General features: G+C 35.7%; 1 protein-coding gene across 1 annotated transcript; it reads left to right on the forward strand.

Moving 5' to 3' along the window:
* The first annotated feature begins 221 nt into the window (after positions 1 to 221).
* smyd5 (SMYD family member 5) lies at positions 222 to 17,354 on the forward strand. Its single transcript, XM_022760066.1, has 14 exons — positions 222 to 284; positions 576 to 846; positions 2,004 to 2,112; positions 3,485 to 3,624; positions 4,134 to 4,255; positions 4,635 to 4,704; positions 12,988 to 13,092; positions 13,335 to 13,397; positions 14,300 to 14,370; positions 14,482 to 14,588; positions 14,780 to 14,836; positions 14,961 to 15,055; positions 15,509 to 15,579; positions 16,045 to 17,354. Exons 2-14 carry the CDS (start codon positions 754 to 756, stop codon positions 16,193 to 16,195), a joined length of 1,254 nt encoding a protein of 417 aa, XP_022615787.1. The 5' UTR covers positions 222 to 284; positions 576 to 753; the 3' UTR covers positions 16,196 to 17,354.
* Positions 17,355 to 20,750: the final 3,396 nt, after the last annotated feature.

Consider the following 20,750-nt stretch of genomic DNA (forward strand, 5'->3'; position numbering starts at 1 on the left):
CAAACACCTTAACCAGGGTTCTGTCACTTCATATCTTACAACCCTTAATGTAGTGCACGTTACTTGTCGCAGAGTATTTGGGGAAATACACTGTGTGAAGACAGTGTGCTCTTACTTTGAAAAGCGAAAATCGTGTCGTCAGCAGGAGGTCACGTGTTTTCTGAAAGTGACCGATTGATACGAGTCGCTGAAAGTTTGTCTCAAAGCTCTGTGTATCATGCAAGTCAAGAAGCGTAGAAATGAGATCCCCGAATGCTTCAGAAAAAGAAAATGGTTTCACAAATGTCTGAGAGTTGTAAATGTTAGGAAGATATTCACAAATGTTTTTTTAATTTATTTGTAAATTAATTGAATGTATTCACAGATGTTTTTATTCGTGAAATTTGTTTGTGTATTTGCAGATCCGTTTTATATTTGCAAGATATAAGACTTTTTAAATATGTTCTTTGTATTTGTGGAAGGTGTTTTATGTTGACAGATTATACATTTACTCACAGAATGTCAATTTGTTGACACAAACAATATTGAGACAAACCGCATAAGACGCCCTCCCTTCGCCTATACTTATTTTTCAGCTCACAAAACAGTTGTACTAGTGCTTATTTTGCATTGGAATTATTGGTTCCCAGCGTTGATCTGTGGCCGATGGCCCACAGTGTTGCAGCTCCACCAGCAGAGCTCGCTGCTCGCGCCGCCGCACCCCGGAGATAAAACATCAGTGTCAGGGTTGAAAGGAGAAAGGTCGTCTGAAAAATGGCTGCTCCCCTGGATGACATGTTTTCCTTCTGCGTGGACCCCGGCAAAGTTGCCAGCTGCGTGGAAGTCAGATTTATAGACAACATTAAGGTAAGACTGAGTCCATCGTGTCAGATTAAAGGGACTGAGACACATCAGTGTGTGAATGTGGCTCTGCAGCGGAGGAGTTGCAGACGCATGTCGGGTGTCAGTGTGCAGCAGAGCAGAGGCTACTGTGGTCACACACTGGATAAACCTCACAATATATCTGACACGGCCCGACAATAATGTGTCTGTTATTGTTCAAAAAACTACCAGAAAAACCTTTTGGTTTGTTGGTTGGTTTAATGAAAAGCCTGCGGGGAAAACTGGAGGAACAGGGAAGAGCAGGTATTTTACATTATGAAACCTACTAAGGTAGTACGTGCATGAAAGAAGTCACGTTAGAGTGCCAAGCGACTAAATCTGATGCCCCACAGTGTTTTTATTCTCCTAATACCCTGATATTTCTCCCGAGGGATTTCACTCGTGTAAACTTGGCATTCACAGTAAAGTAAGGCCAAAGTGAGGAGAAACCAGGCTGCTCTGTTTATTTGTTCATATAAATGTTTGTTGGTGGATAATTGTTGGCGGAGAGTTTGACATTTGATTCAAGTCGACACAAACCAATAAGCGTCATAGGCGCTGAAGTAGAGGTGCATCTCACCCCACTTAGGAGCCAAAAACACTACATTATGTCACTCAGAGCTGTTTAATGTTATCTATCTATACCTTAAAGCACACAGCTCTGGAGAAAACAAAATAATAATGATGTGACAGTATGAGTTAGACACTTGGAACTAACACAAGCCTTTACAAGGAGAGGCCTTCAGGGGTTTGACTAATGGACTCAGAGAAAAAGGTCGAGGTAAAAGACAATGTGGTTGTTGAGAAAAATAAGCAGAAGCTGCTGTGTTTGAAAGACTGACAGACTGTGTACACCAATAAGGATTTTTTAAAAATATGTTTTGCAATGTTTTACTTTTACTTTAGATAAAACGTGGAACTTGTCACTGTTGTTTTTATTGTTGTTAGTAATTTTTATGTTTGTATTTGTTATTTTCTTGATCCCTTTTTTGTCTTTGTTTTTAATTTACATCGTTTTGCATTATGATATAATTTTTACTTGAGTGCACCCCAGGGAGAGTAGTTGCTACCTTGGTAGTGGCTAATGGGGATCCAAATAAATAAATAAATAAAAACAACAACATATTTTCTCTTTGTTTTAGGGGAAGGGTCTCTTCGCAAAAAGGAGCATCAAGAAGGGGGACAGCATTTTCATTGAGCGGCCTCTCATCTCTGCCCAGTTCTTGTGGAATGCTTTGTATAAATATAAAGGTGAGAAGTCTCCATATATAGAGAGCTGTACTTGCTGCGTTGCAGAAATTAACAAGGAATGAGACCGATCTTCTACTAATAATACTCAGTTTATTAGGAACACTAAGCTAAAATTAAAGCAGTCAAATGCAACAGTCCTGCAATAAATCCTTGCTCAGTTTGTGTTGAAACTGTTTTAGAGAAGTGTTAATTCAACTGTATGATGACTTCAGAGGATTACTGTATGTACTGTATGTGTTGTTGAACCATATTGCATTATACAGAGAGGTGTTTCTGTTATTTAGCCTTCCCTCATATTAATAAAAGGGCTGCATAAAATACTACAAACACCTGTCAGCAAAACGCAGAACAATTCAATAGATTACGCACTTTAGAAAAGGGGGATAGGTTTTACCTTGGATGAACATCTTAATTTTGAAACAAAAAGAAGGATCCTGTCATACTATGCTGTTGGGAGCTGTTCTAAATAAGGTTATGCAGGGATATGGGGTTGTTATATAGACAAACAAAAAGTGCAAAAATAGTTATGTGTTGTTTCTTGTGTATGCAGAAAATGGCCCCAGACAATAGATAAACAATAAACTTAACACATTTTTGTTGGGATTGCTCAAATAATTATCTGTAAATAATAATTGCCCTAAATAATTATTCACAGGCCAGTGAACCTGCACAGTTATTCTCAAAATGTTGTTTATATAGGTCTCTGTTATTTGAAAATGAATAAGGAAAATGGTCAGAACAGAACAACATCATCTTGAGCAAAGTGTCACCCTGGACCTGAGCAGAGGTCTCAGGTCTGTTTATGCTCAGTTAAGATCTGACATCTTGCCTTTTGCCTGTGGGAACGGGACCTTTTCATTCAGTCCCGGAGGAGGACAGAAAGTGTCTCCTCTGTGATTTGGATAACACTGTCCATTCTGTCATCATCTTCAGGTTTCACTTTTCCAGAAAATGTCTGCTGGGCATCATATAGTCTGTTTGATGTGACAGATGGATGTAGAATACAGTACATGTTTACATATATTTGAAATAGCTCATCAACATATGAGAGTGTTGTTTAATTTGTTCAGTTTATATATGCTACCATGTGTGGCAAGTGTATGAAGTACTATGTTTTGGCTTCCTTTCTTTTTTTTTTTTCTTCTGAAGGTAATATAAGTACTGTCTTGTAAGCCCATGTGGACTGGGCAAATATTTATTCATTCATATTCATCAGCACCAATATACAACACCTCTGTGAAACTGAACATTATAACCTTCATGAAGGAGGATTGTTGCAGGACATTAGACTGCATTAGTTTTAGCTCAGTGGACACACTGAAATTTATAGTGTGTGTGTGTGTGTGTGTGTGTGTGTGTCATCCTCTCACAGCCTGCGAGTACTGCTTACGTGCTCTGGAGACTGCAGAGGAGAATGCGAGGAGACTGAGCGGCATCCCTGGACTCAGCCTTCCTCACCCTGAGCTCTGCCGTGTTCGACCAGAGCTGCACCAAGCCTGCCCCCAGTGCCAGGTCAGTCTGATCGTCAACTGAGGGGCTGTCGATTTTTGAAGGCTTAAAATTTTGTAAACTTTTTCTCATTATTAAAACTGAGAAATTGAAATTATATATTTATCTGACCACTGGTGGATCTGGTGGTGCATTTGATGACATCCCGTCCAGTGTTCATATGTGTGTGAATATTCTGATGTTACGTAAATGACGACACTTGTTGCTGTACACTGTGTGGGCTGCGAGACTTCGTGATAACCAAAACATCTCGTTGTTAACGATGTGGCCAGATGGCTGTGGGGTTAAGGCGCACGACATTAGATTATACTTATTTTCTGATCACAGAGTCACCGGTTCAGTTCCCGGCTGGTCGGACTGTGTGCGGCATGTCATTCCCCTTCTCTGTCCCGGCATTTTCTGTCTGCCTTCACTGTCCTATGCAGTGTTTCCACGCTTTGTGTCCCGTCGTCCTATTTTTTGTGCTCATTTTCAGTGTCATGTGATTGATATGAGCTCGTCTCCCTCTGCAGGTTATGTATTGTAGCAGCGAGTGTCGACAAGCTGCAGCAGATCAGTACCACCGGGTTTTGTGTCTGGGTCCCTCCAAGGAAGATCCGGACCACCCCATCAACAAGCTGAGAGATGCGTGGAGGTGAGGGAGCATTACTCACACTCACTCACTCACTCACCACTTTATTAGGTACACCTGTAGAATCTATTACCATCCAATAATCCACCTTTTTACAAAGTTTATAATGGTCAGTTTTAGTTACCATTGTTGGAAATGTGTCAATTCCATTATATGTTTGACAGAGGTCATAGTCAAAGATGGACTACATTATATTCAGGGGTGTTTCTCATTTTTTGTCTTCCTTATTTATTTATTTATTTACTTACTTACTTACTTACTTACTTAAAAGGCATGACAGATGGCCACTGAGTGTATTTTTCATTGTAAACCTACGTGACTGCACTGAATTATTTTTCAAATTTCCGTACACCTCAAAGAAGATAATTTGTCTCCTCATCAGGAGTATGCATTATCCTCCAGAGACCTCCAGCATCATGCTTATGGCCAGAATGGTAGCTGTGGTCAAACAGGTGAGTCTCTGGTTACTTTTTAGCTCCTAAATTATTGATTGAATTAAACCCCAAGTAATTTCATCCTGGTGTGTGTACTAATCTTGCAGGTATCCATGCAAACAAAAAAAAGACATTAAAAACACAACAAACACCTTTTTTGTAGAAGGAAAGAACATGCTGCATCTAATTAGATTTTTTTATTGCCCACTCCCCATTGTTCGATCATGTTTTAATTCAAAGCTTATGGTGTTAAACCTTGCTTGAAATTAACTTTGCGATTTCTATTACAAATAAGAAAGCTGGTTGTGAAAATTATTTTTGTAAGGTGAGGAGTGGTAGAGACTTTCCTCAGTAAACAAACTCTGTGATGTACATTTTGATTTGAAAACATTTAATGTGGCACTGTGTTTAAAGTAAGATAAACCAAATGTATACCAGAGAAATAAGGATGAGGAAATGTTCAAGTTTATGGAAGCAGAGATTCTTACTGATTGGCAACAAATGGCTTCCTGTTAAATGATACAGCAGCAGCAGATAAGCTTGTATATGGAAGGTATGCATTTTAAGACTAAAGCATGACACTTTCTCCAGTGTTTTCTATAAACCATGAAGTTTATTTTCATACATGGAGGCATTTCAGATGTCAACTCTGGGATAGGAGAGAGCCCCTTGGAGTAATGAGTGTGGTCCAGACCAAATTACAATGCTAGCTTCTGATTAGAATGTTCGCTAATGTGTGAATCTATGATGTTTATGCTTTACTATATGCTATGATGTTTTTAATGTTTTACCTTACTATACAATGATGTTTTTTATGCCTATTACTTACTACTTACTACGTCATAGTATAGTGAGGCATAAAAACGTCATAGTATACAAAGGCATAAAAAAGTCATAGTATGCATACCTATGCCATTTTTATGACTTTCTTTACTATGACGTTTTTTTGACGTTTTTTATGCCTTACTATACTATTACGTTTTTATTGCATTTTTTATGCCTTACTATGACATTTTTATGACACTTTATGCCTTACTATACTATGACGTTATTTTTATGCCTTACTATACTATGACGTTTTTATGACGTTTTTAGGGCGCTTTTTATGCTTTACTATACTATTATTATTTTATGACACTTTTTTTATGCCTTACTATACTATTACGTTTTTATTAAATTTTTTATGCCTTACTATACTATGACGTTTTTAGGACTTTTTTTATACTTAACTATATTACTATGATTTTTGCCTTACTAATACTATGGCGTTTTTAATACATTTTTGGTGACTTACTATACTATGACGTTTTTTTGACGTTTTTTATGCCTTACTATACTATGACGTTTTTAGGACTTTTTTTATACTTAACTATATTACTATGATTTTTGCCTTACTAATACTATGGCGTTTTTAATACATTTTTGGTGACTTACTATACTATGACGTTTTTTTGACGTTTTTTATGCCTTACTATACTATGACGTTTTTAGGACTTTTTTTATACTTAACTATATTACTATGATTTTTGCCTTACTAATACTATGGCGTTTTTAATACATTTTTGGTGACTTACTATACTATGACGTTTTTTTGACGTTTTTTATGCCTTACTATACTATGACGTTTTTAGGACTTTTTTTATACTTAACTATATTACTATGATTTTTGCCTTACTAATACTATGGCGTTTTTAATACATTTTTGGTGACTTACTATACTATGACGTTTTTTTGACGTTTTTTATGCCTTACTATACTATGACGTTTTTAGGACTTTTTTTATACTTAACTATATTACTATGATTTTTGCCTTACTAATACTATGGCGTTTTTAATACATTTTTGGTGACTTACTATACTATGACGTTTTTTTGACGTTTTTTATGCCTTACTATACTATGACGTTTTTAGGACTTTTTTTATACTTAACTATATTACTATGATTTTTGCCTTACTAATACTATGGCGTTTTTAATACATTTTTGGTGACTTACTATACTATGACGTTTTTTTGACGTTTTTTATGCCTTACTATACTATGACGTTTTTAGGACTTTTTTTATACTTAACTATATTACTATGATTTTTGCCTTACTAATACTATGGCGTTTTTAATACATTTTTGGTGACTTACTATACTATGACGTTTTTTTGACGTTTTTTATGCCTTACTATACTATGACGTTTTTAGGACTTTTTTTATACTTAACTATATTACTATGATTTTTGCCTTACTAATACTATGGCGTTTTTAATACATTTTTGGTGACTTACTATACTATGACGTTTTTTTGACGTTTTTTATGCCTTACTATACTATGACGTTTTTAGGACTTTTTTTATACTTAACTATATTACTATGATTTTTGCCTTACTAATACTATGGCGTTTTTAATACATTTTTGGTGACTTACTATACTATGACGTTTTTTTGACGTTTTTTATGCCTTACTATACTATGACGTTTTTAGGACTTTTTTTATACTTAACTATATTACTATGATTTTTGCCTTACTAATACTATGGCGTTTTTAATACATTTTTGGTGACTTACTATACTATGACGTTTTTTTGACGTTTTTTATGCCTTACTATACTATGACGTTTTTAGGACTTTTTTTATACTTAACTATATTACTATGATTTTTGCCTTACTAATACTATGGCGTTTTTAATACATTTTTGGTGACTTACTATACTATGACGTTTTTTTGACGTTTTTTATGCCTTACTATACTATGACGTTTTTTATGCCTTACTACACTATGATGATTTTGACATTTTTTTATGCCTTACTACAGCATGATGATTTTGACATTTTTTTATGCCTTAATATACTATGACGTTTTTTTGACGTTTTTTATGCCTTACTATACTATGACGTTTTTATGAAATTTTTTATGCCTTACTATACAATTTTGATTTTGACATTTTTTTTGTTCCTTACTATACTATGAGGTTTTTTATGCCTTACTACACTATGATGATTTCATAACATTTTTTTATGCCTTACTATACTATGACGTTTTTTATGCCTTACTATACTATGACATTTTTATGAAATTTTTTATGCCTTACTATACTATGACGTTTTTATGAAATTTTTTATGCCTTACTATACTATGACGTTTTTTGACATTTTTTATGCCTTACTACACTATGATGATTTCATAACATTTTTTTATGCCTTACTATACTATGACGTTTTTTTGAAGTTTTTTATGCCTTACTATACTATGACGTTTTTATGAAATTTTTTATGCCTTACTATACTATGACGTTTTTTGACGTTTTTTATTCCTTACTACACTATGATGATTTCATAACATTTTCTTATGCCTTACTATACTATGACGTTTTTTTGAAATTTTTTATGCCTTACTATACTATGACGTTTTTTTGACGTTTTTTATGCCTTACTATGACTTTTTATGAAATTTTTTATGCCTTACTACACTAGGATGAATTCATAACATTTTTTTATGCCTTCTATACTATGAGGTTTTTTATGCCTTACTACACTAGGATGAATTCATAACATTTTTTTATGCCTTCTATACTATGAGGTTTTTTATGCCTTACTACACTAGGATGAATTCATAACATTTTTTTATGCCTTCTATACTATGAGGTTTTTTATGCCTTACTACACTAGGATGAATTCATAACATTTTTTTATGCCTTCTATACTATGAGGTTTTTTATGCCTTACTACACTAGGATGAATTCATAACATTTTTTTATGCCTTCTATACTATGAGGTTTTTTATGCCTTACTACACTAGGATGAATTCATAACATTTTTTTATGCCTTCTATACTATGAGGTTTTTTATGCCTTACTACACTAGGATGAATTCATAACATTTTTTTATGCCTTCTATACTATGAGGTTTTTTATGCCTTACTACACTAGGATGAATTCATAACATTTTTTTATGCCTTCTATACTATGAGGTTTTTTATGCCTTACTACACTAGGATGAATTCATAACATTTTTTTATGCCTTCTATACTATGAGGTTTTTTATGCCTTACTACACTAGGATGAATTCATAACATTTTTTTATGCCTTCTATACTATGAGGTTTTTTATGCCTTACTACACTAGGATGAATTCATAACATTTTTTTATGCCTTCTATACTATGAGGTTTTTTATGCCTTACTACACTAGGATGAATTCATAACATTTTTTTATGCCTTCTATACTATGAGGTTTTTTATGCCTTACTACACTAGGATGAATTCATAACATTTTTTTATGCCTTCTATACTATGAGGTTTTTTATGCCTTACTACACTAGGATGAATTCATAACATTTTTTTATGCCTTCTATACTATGAGGTTTTTTATGCCTTACTACACTAGGATGAATTCATAACATTTTTTTATGCCTTCTATACTATGAGGTTTTTTATGCCTTACTACACTAGGATGAATTCATAACATTTTTTTATGCCTTCTATACTATGAGGTTTTTTATGCCTTACTACACTAGGATGAATTCATAACATTTTTTTATGCCTTCTATACTATGAGGTTTTTTATGCCTTACTACACTAGGATGAATTCATAACATTTTTTTATGCCTTCTATACTATGAGGTTTTTTATGCCTTACTACACTAGGATGAATTCATAACATTTTTTTATGCCTTCTATACTATGAGGTTTTTTATGCCTTACTACACTAGGATGAATTCATAACATTTTTTTATGCCTTCTATACTATGAGGTTTTTTATGCCTTACTACACTAGGATGAATTCATAACATTTTTTTATGCCTTCTATACTATGAGGTTTTTTATGCCTTACTACACTAGGATGAATTCATAACATTTTTTTATGCCTTCTATACTATGAGGTTTTTTATGCCTTACTACACTAGGATGAATTCATAACATTTTTTTATGCCTTCTATACTATGAGGTTTTTTATGCCTTACTACACTAGGATGAATTCATAACATTTTTTTATGCCTTCTATACTATGAGGTTTTTTATGCCTTACTACACTAGGATGAATTCATAACATTTTTTTATGCCTTCTATACTATGAGGTTTTTTATGCCTTACTACACTAGGATGAATTCATAACATTTTTTTATGCCTTCTATACTATGAGGTTTTTTATGCCTTACTACACTAGGATGAATTCATAACATTTTTTTATGCCTTCTATACTATGAGGTTTTTTATGCCTTACTACACTAGGATGAATTCATAACATTTTTTTATGCCTTCTATACTATGAGGTTTTTTATGCCTTACTACACTAGGATGAATTCATAACATTTTTTTATGCCTTCTATACTATGAGGTTTTTTATGCCTTACTACACTAGGATGAATTCATAACATTTTTTTATGCCTTCTATACTATGAGGTTTTTTATGCCTTACTACACTAGGATGAATTCATAACATTTTTTTATGCCTTCTATACTATGAGGTTTTTTATGCCTTACTACACTAGGATGAATTCATAACATTTTTTTATGCCTTCTATACTATGAGGTTTTTTATGCCTTACTACACTAGGATGAATTCATAACATTTTTTTATGCCTTCTATACTATGAGGTTTTTTATGCCTTACTACACTAGGATGAATTCATAACATTTTTTTATGCCTTCTATACTATGAGGTTTTTTATGCCTTACTACACTAGGATGAATTCATAACATTTTTTTATGCCTTCTATACTATGAGGTTTTTTATGCCTTACTACACTAGGATGAATTCATAACATTTTTTTATGCCTTCTATACTATGAGGTTTTTTATGCCTTACTACACTAGGATGAATTCATAACATTTTTTTATGCCTTCTATACTATGAGGTTTTTTATGCCTTACTATACTATGACGTTTTTATGAAATTTTTTATGCCTTACTATGACTTTTTATGAAATTTTTTACGCCTTACTATACTATGACGTTTTTATGACATTTTTTATGCCTTACTATGACTTTTTATGAAATTTTTTACGCCTTACTATACTATGACGTTAATTTTATGCCTTACTATACTATGACGTTAATTTTATGCCTTACTATACTATGACGTTAATTTTATGCCTTACTATACTATGACGTTAATTTTATGCCTTACTATACTATGACGTTAATTTTATGCCTTACTATACTATGACGTTAATTTTATGCCTTACTATACTATGACGTTAATTTTATGCCTTACTATACTATGACGTTAATTTTATGCCTTACTATACTATGACGTTAATTTTATGCCTTACTATACTATGACGTTAATTTTATGCCTTACTATACTATGACGTTAATTTTATGCCTTACTATACTATGACGTTAATTTTATGCCTTACTATACTATGACGTTAATTTTATGCCTTACTATACTATGACGTTAATTTTATGCCTTACTATACTATGACGTTAATTTTATGCCTTACTATACTATGACGTTAATTTTATGCCTTACTATACTATGACGTTAATTTTATGCCTTACTATACTATGACGTTAATTTTATGCCTTACTATACTATGACGTTAATTTTATGCCTTACTATACTATGACGTTAATTTTATGCCTTACTATACTATGACGTTAATTTTATGCCTTACTATACTATGACGTTAATTTTATGCCTTACTATACTATGACGTTAATTTTATGCCTTACTATACTATGACGTTAATTTTATGCCTTACTATACTATGACGTTAATTTTATGCCTTACTATACTATGACGTTAATTTTATGCCTTACTATACTATGACGTTAATTTTATGCCTTACTATACTATGACGTTAATTTTATGCCTTACTATACTATGACGTTAATTTTATGCCTTACTATACTATGACGTTAATTTTATGCCTTACTATACTATGACGTTAATTTTATGCCTTACTATACTATGACGTTAATTTTATGCCTTACTATACTATGACGTTAATTTTATGCCTTACTATACTATGACGTTAATTTTATGCCTTACTATACTATGACGTTAATTTTATGCCTTACTATACTATGACGTTAATTTTATGCCTTACTATACTATGACGTTAATTTTATGCCTTACTATACTATGACGTTAATTTTATGCCTTACTATACTATGACGTTAATTTTATGCCTTACTATACTATGACGTTAATTTTATGCCTTACTATACTATGACGTTAATTTTATGCCTTACTATACTATGACGTTAATTTTATGCCTTACTATACTATGACGTTAATTTTATGCCTTACTATACTATGACGTTAATTTTATGCCTTACTATACTATGACGTTAATTTTATGCCTTACTATACTATGACGTTAATTTTATGCCTTACTATACTATGACGTTAATTTTATGCCTTACTATACTATGACGTTAATTTTATGCCTTACTATACTATGACGTTAATTTTATGCCTTACTATACTATGACGTTAATTTTATGCCTTACTATACTATGACGTTAATTTTATGCCTTACTATACTATGACGTTAATTTTATGCCTTACTATACTATGACGTTTTTATGAAATTTTTTATGCCTTACTATACCATTTTGATTTCATGACATTTTTTATGCCTTACTATACTATGATGATTTTATGACTTTTTTATGCCTTACTATACTATGATGTTTTTTATGCCTTACTTTCATTGATTTTATGACATTTTCTATGCTTTACTATACTATGAAGTTTTTATGAGGCTTTATGCCTTACTATATTATGATGATTTTTGCCTTATTATACTATGACGTTTTTTATACCTTACTTTCATTATTACTAGAATGACACTTTTTTCAGTGTTTTCAGACATGGAGGCATTCCACATGTGACCTCTGGTACAGGGGAGAGCCCCCTGGAGTAATGAGTGTGGTCCAAACTACAATACTAGATTCTGATTATAATGTTCTCTAATGTGCTAGTCATGTAATTCCATAGAACACACAGTAGAAGTTGTTAGTGTTTTTAACAAGCTATAGCTACCTCAACACCTGGAAATGACGAGGTCGGCAGTCCCCCCTGCAAAATTGGTCCTCTAAGCAAAAAATTACGACACACCACCACAGCAGGAAATATGCATCTTTATGCAATTTTGGCAAAGATGTGTAGATACAACCAGCAATTCATTTTGCATCAGTTCTCAGTTGACCCTTACTTTGAAATAAATACATACAAATAAAACATTTATTATCTTTAATAATAAGCAGAGAAACATTGGACAGATGTAGCAAAGAAATATGACATACTAACAATAAAATACACCATAATAACCAAGTGTATTAATATTGGTTATGTTTTCCAGGCAAAAGACAAAGCACACTGGCAGAAGCTGTTTTCTCACTTCTGCAGCCGGACGGCGAACGAGGAAGAGGAGATTGCTCATAAGCTCCTGGGAGAGCAGTTCAGAGTGAGTTACCATCATGTTATTTCTGCTGGAAATGTGAAGTTGTTGAGGTGCAAAATGTATCAAGTCTGGCAAGTTCAAAGACAGTATCATGCTCTGACCATCTCAGTACTTCACAGTTCAATGAGCAGAGCATGACAATGTTACTCTCCCCTGACACGTTTTAATTCCCACTGAGGCCACCAATGCTTACGTTGTCTGTTACGTAAAATGTAATATTTGTTTATTTCACATTGTTTCTGTAGGGGCAGTTGGCCTTGTTACACAGCCTTTTCAAAGCAGCACTTTATGATGATCATCTTAGTCGGGTAAGTATGTCTCAAATGCAGCCTCCATGCTTTTTCATGTTTTCAGTCCAGTAATTGTGACCCATTCAATTCATTTTGACAAAATGTTGCACAGCTGCTAGTAATATCTGAGGCTGTTGCTCAGGGCAGCTAATTACAGCCTTTTAGAGCCGACAGTTCTCTGATTTTATTTGAGCAGCTTTGTTGCTGAAATGTTGTCCTACCTATTAAGTCATTTTGAGTATAAATGTCACGACATGTTAATTTTTTCACTCAATTTTGATAGCTGAAACACCAGGAATTTCCTGCTTCAGCCTCTAGAATGTGAGGTTTTATTGATTTTTGTATTATGTTGTTATAAACTGATTCTTTTTGGACATTTGAAGGAGTCCCCTTGGGCTCTGGAAATTCATGATGGGAATATTTCGTTATCTTCTGACATTTTATGGACTACACACATAATAGCAGATTAAATGATAGTAATTAAAAAATCCTGTACACTGAATTCACTCATCCTGTTCCTACGCACCTGCTTCACTAAATAGATGTGCAAAATGTTCTTTTTATATTACATAATGAAAATGATTTCTAGTTGAGAGCTCAAGGTGAGGTCTTCAAAGATGTTCTTATGGCTAATCAACAGTTCAAACACCTGAAATATTTAATTTAGAATGAAAATCCTCACATTTCAGAGGCTTGCACAGATTATCTTTTGCATTTTTGCTCGAAAAGTGACTAAATAGTCATTTGTCAGAGTAATTGCCGATTCATTTTTTGTTGATTAATCCTGAATAATGTTTATAAGCTGACATAACTGTAAAGTGATGCTGTAGCTGCCCTGACCTCTTACCTCAGCACAAAAGGTTTAAATAAAATGAAGAATTTTCCCTGCATGCATCAGTAAAGGTGCGATTGTATTGCAGTGGTTTGTTCCTGAGGGTTTCCGCTCTTTGTTCTCTCTGGTGGGAACCAACGGACAAGGCATTGGCACCAGGTAAACTCTTTCCTCTCTTGTCCTTCACTTCAACTCATCACTTACCAGCTGTACTCTGGATATCAAGCTGTTCTCTCTTTTGTGCTCAATTTTCTTTCTGTTCAATTCCAGCTCCCTGAGTCAGTGGGTTCATGCTTGTGATGCACTTGAGCTTCCTGCCCAGCAGAGGGAGCAGTTGGACTCCTTTATTGACCAGCTGTACAAGGACATTGAGAAAGGTCACAATTTTATCTGTGTTGCAGTTTTTTTTTTTTTTGAGTGAATTATTTTTGTCTAAACTGAGGAGATTTGCAATGGCCATATCATGAGTGAGTGTTTTGACCCACTGACATTGCTGTGATTATGCAACCTGTGTGTCGATCTCAACAAGAGGAGGGAATGTGCATAATCTGTCATTTTCTCTCTGTAGAAACGGGAGACTTTCTAAACTGTGAGGGCTCTGGACTGTTTCTGCTTCAAAGCTCATGTAAGTGCAGATGATGTCGTGTTATGAGTGCTGTCACTTCAGTTCAAAGACACTGTTATTCTGGTCAAGAGGCTGTAAGATGACTCCTTTATTACCCCCTGTGTTGCCTCTTTGACCCCTGCAGGTAACCACAGCTGCATACCCAACGCAGAGGCGTCCTTCCCTGACAACAATTTCCTGCTTCACCTCAGTGCCCTCAGTGACATCAACCCAGGAGAGGTCAGCTGACACGTCTGGGTTTGGAGTGATAAATTCTGGCCTGGGATAGACGGGACAGAACATCCCACTCTAGCTTTGTGTGCTCCCTTGTCAGACGGTATTAGAAGCCTGAGACTCTGAGGATTGGAGTGGGTTTGTCAAGCTGTCAGAAAGATTGAGAAGCCTTGCATCTGCACGGCACAGTAATGTCACAGCAGCCGTGCTACTTTCACAGTAAAGCTCCGCTCTGAGTGCTGGCTAAGACAGGAGCACTTTGTATAACATTTCACCAGTTGAGAGATGGAAGGATGGAGCAACTTCTTGCATGGGGGTGGGGGGTGGGGGGGACACTTGTAAAATACTAGTATCGTGATTGTGGGACTAAACTGTTAAGACTTTCAGGCTCAGTAACTTCATCTTATTGATGTTGTGCTTCTTCAGCCAGTTCAGCTGTTTGTTTTCTTCAATTTTCAGGAGATCTGCATCAGTTATTTGGACTGCTGTCAGCGGGACCGAAGCCGTCATAGCAGACACAAAATTCTGAGGTAAACATCTATAATCTGTCGGCTGAATCACTTGAATGGGGATCATACTGTTGCAAATTCCATTTGGGTCAATAAAAAGTCTCCCAAGCAATAGTGGGCAGTCTTAAGGCAGGGATGTTAGAGGTCTGATGGCTACTCCTGTAGCTTGTGCTCCAGCACTCAGGGCAGGCAAGTTTCTTTAACAAGTCTCAGAGGTGCATTAAGTTTTTACAGCATCCTTTGATACTTGTCAGCCTTGAAAAGGTGCAGCTACGCTCCAGGTTGGTGGTGTGAACCTCCCTCCACCACATCACACCAGCTGAAAGTATTAATTGGTCCACAAGTATTAATTGCAGTATTAAACACTCACTTCCTCTAGTAAGCATGAACAGCACTAGGTTTTCTGATCAGCAGAGTGTAAAATGTCTGATTAATTCAGCTCTTGTTAGAAGTGCAACAATGACTGGTGGAACATTTTCTTCCCAGGGAGAACTACCTGTTTGTCTGCTCGTGTCCAAAGTGCGTCTCCCAGATGGATGAGCTGGATGTGACATCAGAGGAGGAAGAGGAGGAAGAAGGCGAGGCAGAAGGTGAAACAGAGGGGGATGAGATGGAAGATGAGATGACAGATGTCTGATGAAAGACTTGCCCATATTGTTCTCAGCCGTTCCCATTCCTGCCGCCACGCTAAGCAACAATGAAGCCCTGAAGAATAAAGACCAAGCCAAACCATGATCTGCATTTCACCAGAGCTGTCCAAATATCTTACCATCAGCACATTTCACTGATTCTTTGTCCAGTTATAGAGGTCAAAGAGCTTTTCGTTTAAAAGGCACATGTATGCAGTGTTAAGTATTTATTGTTCTGGCTCTACTTAAGCACACTGGGGTTTAAAGTACAGCAAAGACTATTAGTTGTAAGTGCTGACTTTCAAGTTTCAGGAGTTTGGGGTTCACAGCTGTTTTTACTTTTGGGATCTATGTATAAAAGACCTGCATAGTTACATGCTAATTCTCTGTGGGGTCTTTACAAATGACCCATTACATTAGTCATTTTATTCATTGCCAATATATTGATTAGAGCAACTTTAAATTAAAGTTGAAAGTCAGCACTTTATCCCCATAACTTATTGTGTCATGTGAAATCCAACGTGCAGGAGTACAGAGTCAAAACAAAACTGTCAACATCCTCTGACTGCACTGTGTCAGGTCCACTAAACAATTCAGAAAAATGCTCATCATTTCCTCTCCTCTTAACAAAGCAAAGCGAATAAGCAAAGGGCAATTGGTTCTCAGGTGTTTTTTTGCTTTACTTATAAGTTTCTTACAAGACTATGCATACTAAATTGAAGAGGTGTTTTATTTATATTCTGTTGTAATTACAGTCCTGTCATATGGGAGGCTTCCAGCCAGTGAAATACAGTTTGATTTTCATACCATGATCTATGGGGTTAAGTTAAACCTTACTTAATGTATTATGGAGACCTTGAATGGAAAATTGCTTTGTCAGTAACTGTTTGCCCTTTGTTGAGAACTGTATTTCAAACCGCAGTTCCACATGAGTGAAATTGCTGCTGCCCACACATGAATCAATATTACAACAATGACTGTAATCACAAATCCCAATATTTTCAGTTACTCAACAAAGATTGGAAATATTGAAAGAGCAATCCCAATTTTCTCAGTTGGCGTTCAGTGCAGTGGCACAGGAGAACGTGGCTTTGTAAGTCACAAGTATAATTTAAATATAACGGCAGCAAACAGGAGCCTAGCAGTTGTCGTTTTTACTACTCTGGCATAAACCATTGAAATTGAATGTCTGCTGTGTCGTTTATCTGGTTTACACACCACCTGCCTTTGCTACGGAAGAATGTACTGGTAAAATATTTGTTCAGTCATTGCATGTTAACCACTGATCCTGAGTCAAACTGACTTCCTCACCAGGGTTCGAGCCCTCACTAATCATTGCTTTTTTTATGGCAGCTACACTATAGCCTTTTGCTTTAGACACTTTTAACATGGCACATAACAGAGCTGATATTAGATATCTTCATTCGTATCATCAATCAGTAAGTAGATTAAATGCTACCTGCCAGTCAGTCACTGTTCACATTAATCGTAAGTACAGTCTTACGCTTGTGCAATTAGTGCTTGCACATAGTGAATAAGAATGAGCCTACAGTAATAGTGTCCTAGCATAGCTGGGCATAATCCCCTGCTTTGCCCTGGTACCTCCAGTCATCTGTGGTTGACATTTCTCCATTAACCTTTCACTCTACTACAGTCCCCTGTCGTTGCTGCACTTACATCAAATGCTAATTCACCCAGAATGCATAAAAGAGACATGGGGGGAAAAAAAAAAGAGAACACATTATGTCCATGAAAGGATGCACACCTGGGACCCAGCACGGCAGGCGTCTGGACCTCTGGACATGTCCTCCAGTTGAAGCTCCCCCACCATCGGTTGTCATCCTCTGAAGCCAGGCCAGAATCACTGCAGGAGCTCTGTAACTTTGGAACGTGGACTTTGGTGCGGCAGCCCACTACAGGGGTCAGGCTCGGGCAGGCGTACATATAGTGTAGACCTCCACATCACGAGGTATGGCTGTTTCAAGTAGAGAAAGCAGGGAGGTCAAACAGTCTGTCCTGAGAGAAATCGGCCAGATAGAGGATCATTTGAGGAATGAGGGGGCAGGAAGTGAGGCAAGGGAAGTTTGGAGGGGGGGGGGGGATACAGCGAAGGGCAGTTATTACTTATGCAGAGAAAGAATCTTTTATTCTGACAAACCAAGTATAGAATGCTTCATATACATTTCAAAGACTACAATGATCTAAAAGCGGAACATTACTGTCATTGCCATATTATGCAGATGTAGGGGGGGGGGCAGTTCCTTGACATCATTTAAGGAGATAAAAGATGGCATATTTATTCCCAATATGTTAATGTTATGTGCAGAATGTGCAGTTTTACCTATTACTTATAAGACTTGACTACACATTGCTATATCAAAGGTTTTTAAACCTCAGACTGAGATGCTCATGCAGTTTTGCTCCAAAATCTATAAACTGTTGAATAAAATATGACTGGGAATTTTCAGTCAGGGGCTGTAAGGTGTGGAAGAACTCAAATAATAATTTGAGCAAAATGTGACTCTTCTTACAATTGAATTCATGGGTGAAGATACACATTTTTAAGGCTGTGACTGATGTTAACTTTAATTATAGACTAATCTTGTTAAGTTAATTCTTGTTTAGTTAATTGTTGAGAGATGAACAGGAAACCTGGAGCCAGAGGATGTTTTTTTTAATTAATACTTTACTTAACTGATTAACTAAAATTGTTGCTAATTCATTTGACTACTTAATATTTGATTAATCACTTCTGCTCTTTAAATCATGATAGAATTTTTATCAGTATGTTTGTATCCCTATCCTTATCTAATAGATATTCTTCAATTTCAAATGATTTTTTTTTTACAATTTTATGTTCCCGTTTTCTTGATTTTTGTTCCCTGTTCTGAAAAGCTGTCCTCAAATTCATAGGATTTGTATTTTTATATCATTTATTTTAAATTATGTACTAACCAGTTATAAAAATAACTGGTAAGGTAGTTTAACTCTAAAAGACTGAACTTTGTCTCTCTTGAGAATTTGCAGCAACCTGCTGTTGATTTATTCACTAAGGTTAAAGGTGGACCATGTTGTTTATGGCTGCTAGTGCGAAAGTTGTCCAACTGTTTCACATTGCATGCTTGAAGTGGGCAAACTATGAAATGAAAGCTGGGTTTTAGACCCAAGCAAAGTGACTCTGCCTGAAAACAGGCTCCATATGGAAACAATCTCCAACCTACATTAGCGCTGTCCAGATTGGTTACCACAACAGATACCACTGCTGCCTTGGAAGGCGGCTCCAGAACTGAGGTGATGAACGACTGCCTCATGTGAAATCAGGCGACCTGAAGTGAGGTTATTGCACTTTAGCTCACCCTGCATAAAAATAAACACAAGAGAGAAATACAGTTTAAGAACACAAACATAGCTGCTGAGTGAGCTGCTGGTTTTGATCACCATTTGAGATTTCTGTGGTTACATTCTGCTCAAACATTTAAAATCAAAATGGTACAAATTGTCAACTGTACCTCTGCCATGTAGTCATCGGGGATCATTTTGAAACACTGAAAGCTGCCCAATAACCTCACATTCATCTTCAGGGAGGAACGTTTAAGACCTCGGTGGCGTTGTATAAATCTTGCGGCGGGGCCTGAGCCAGTGGAACAGAACATGAAGAATTGAGCTGTAAATCATCCAACGAAGACTTGTGCATCACAAATGTTACAAAAGGATCTACAGTAAAACACACACTGTGTTTGTAACTATCTGACAGCAAGGGCTCAAGAGGAAATGTTGTTTCTGAAACATGAAGTGGGTTTGTGAAAGGAGTCTGCTTTGCCAGGAGGTAAAAGATTTGGGGAAAAATAGAACATTTTCTATGGTGACAATTTTTGAGACTTTTGAGACTCAAGAACATGATTCAACATTATTGTTCATTCTGGAAATTCTGAGCTCTAAGGATGGCAACATGGGTGTATCCAAGGCGTTTTTCCATGTCGATTTATTAGGCATTGACCACAGAAATAATAATATGTAATATGCCTTACTATACTATGACTTTAATGCCTTACTATACTATGACTTTTTATACCTTACTTTACGATGACTTTTCATGTTAGCATGCTGATGCTGATGCTGCAGTTAGCCAAAACACTACGCTTAAGTACAGCCTCACAGGGCTGTAGAAGTTGAGTCTATTTGGAATACATTAAAAGCCTACAAAGATTAACTGACAGATGAGCAAATATCATTGCTAATTCTGCAAATACTGAGCTGGTTAGTTAATGTATTTTGTGTCTGGATTCTTGATTTTGAAAGTTTTTCCAAACATGACAAAGGAGCTTATTATTCTTACATGGGCAGTCGAGTTTCTGTTCATTTCACTCCCCTCCCTCTGTGGTGGTTTGAGACCTCCAGGACATGTGTACATTTTACTTTCTTGAACCTTTGAGTTTGAGACTCGGGCAATTAAAATAAGACCATTGTGCTATATGTTAAAGAGGTCAACTGTGATCAACTGTGAATGCATTGATGAATTCTTTCTCTAAGGTCAAGCCACACATTCCCACTGAGACCAAACAT

This window comes from Seriola dumerili, unplaced genomic scaffold, assembly GCF_002260705.1.
Source record: "Seriola dumerili isolate Sdu_G_001 unplaced genomic scaffold, Sdu_1.0 BDQW01000331.1, whole genome shotgun sequence".
Classification (NCBI taxonomy): Eukaryota; Metazoa; Chordata; class Actinopteri; order Carangiformes; family Carangidae; genus Seriola; species Seriola dumerili.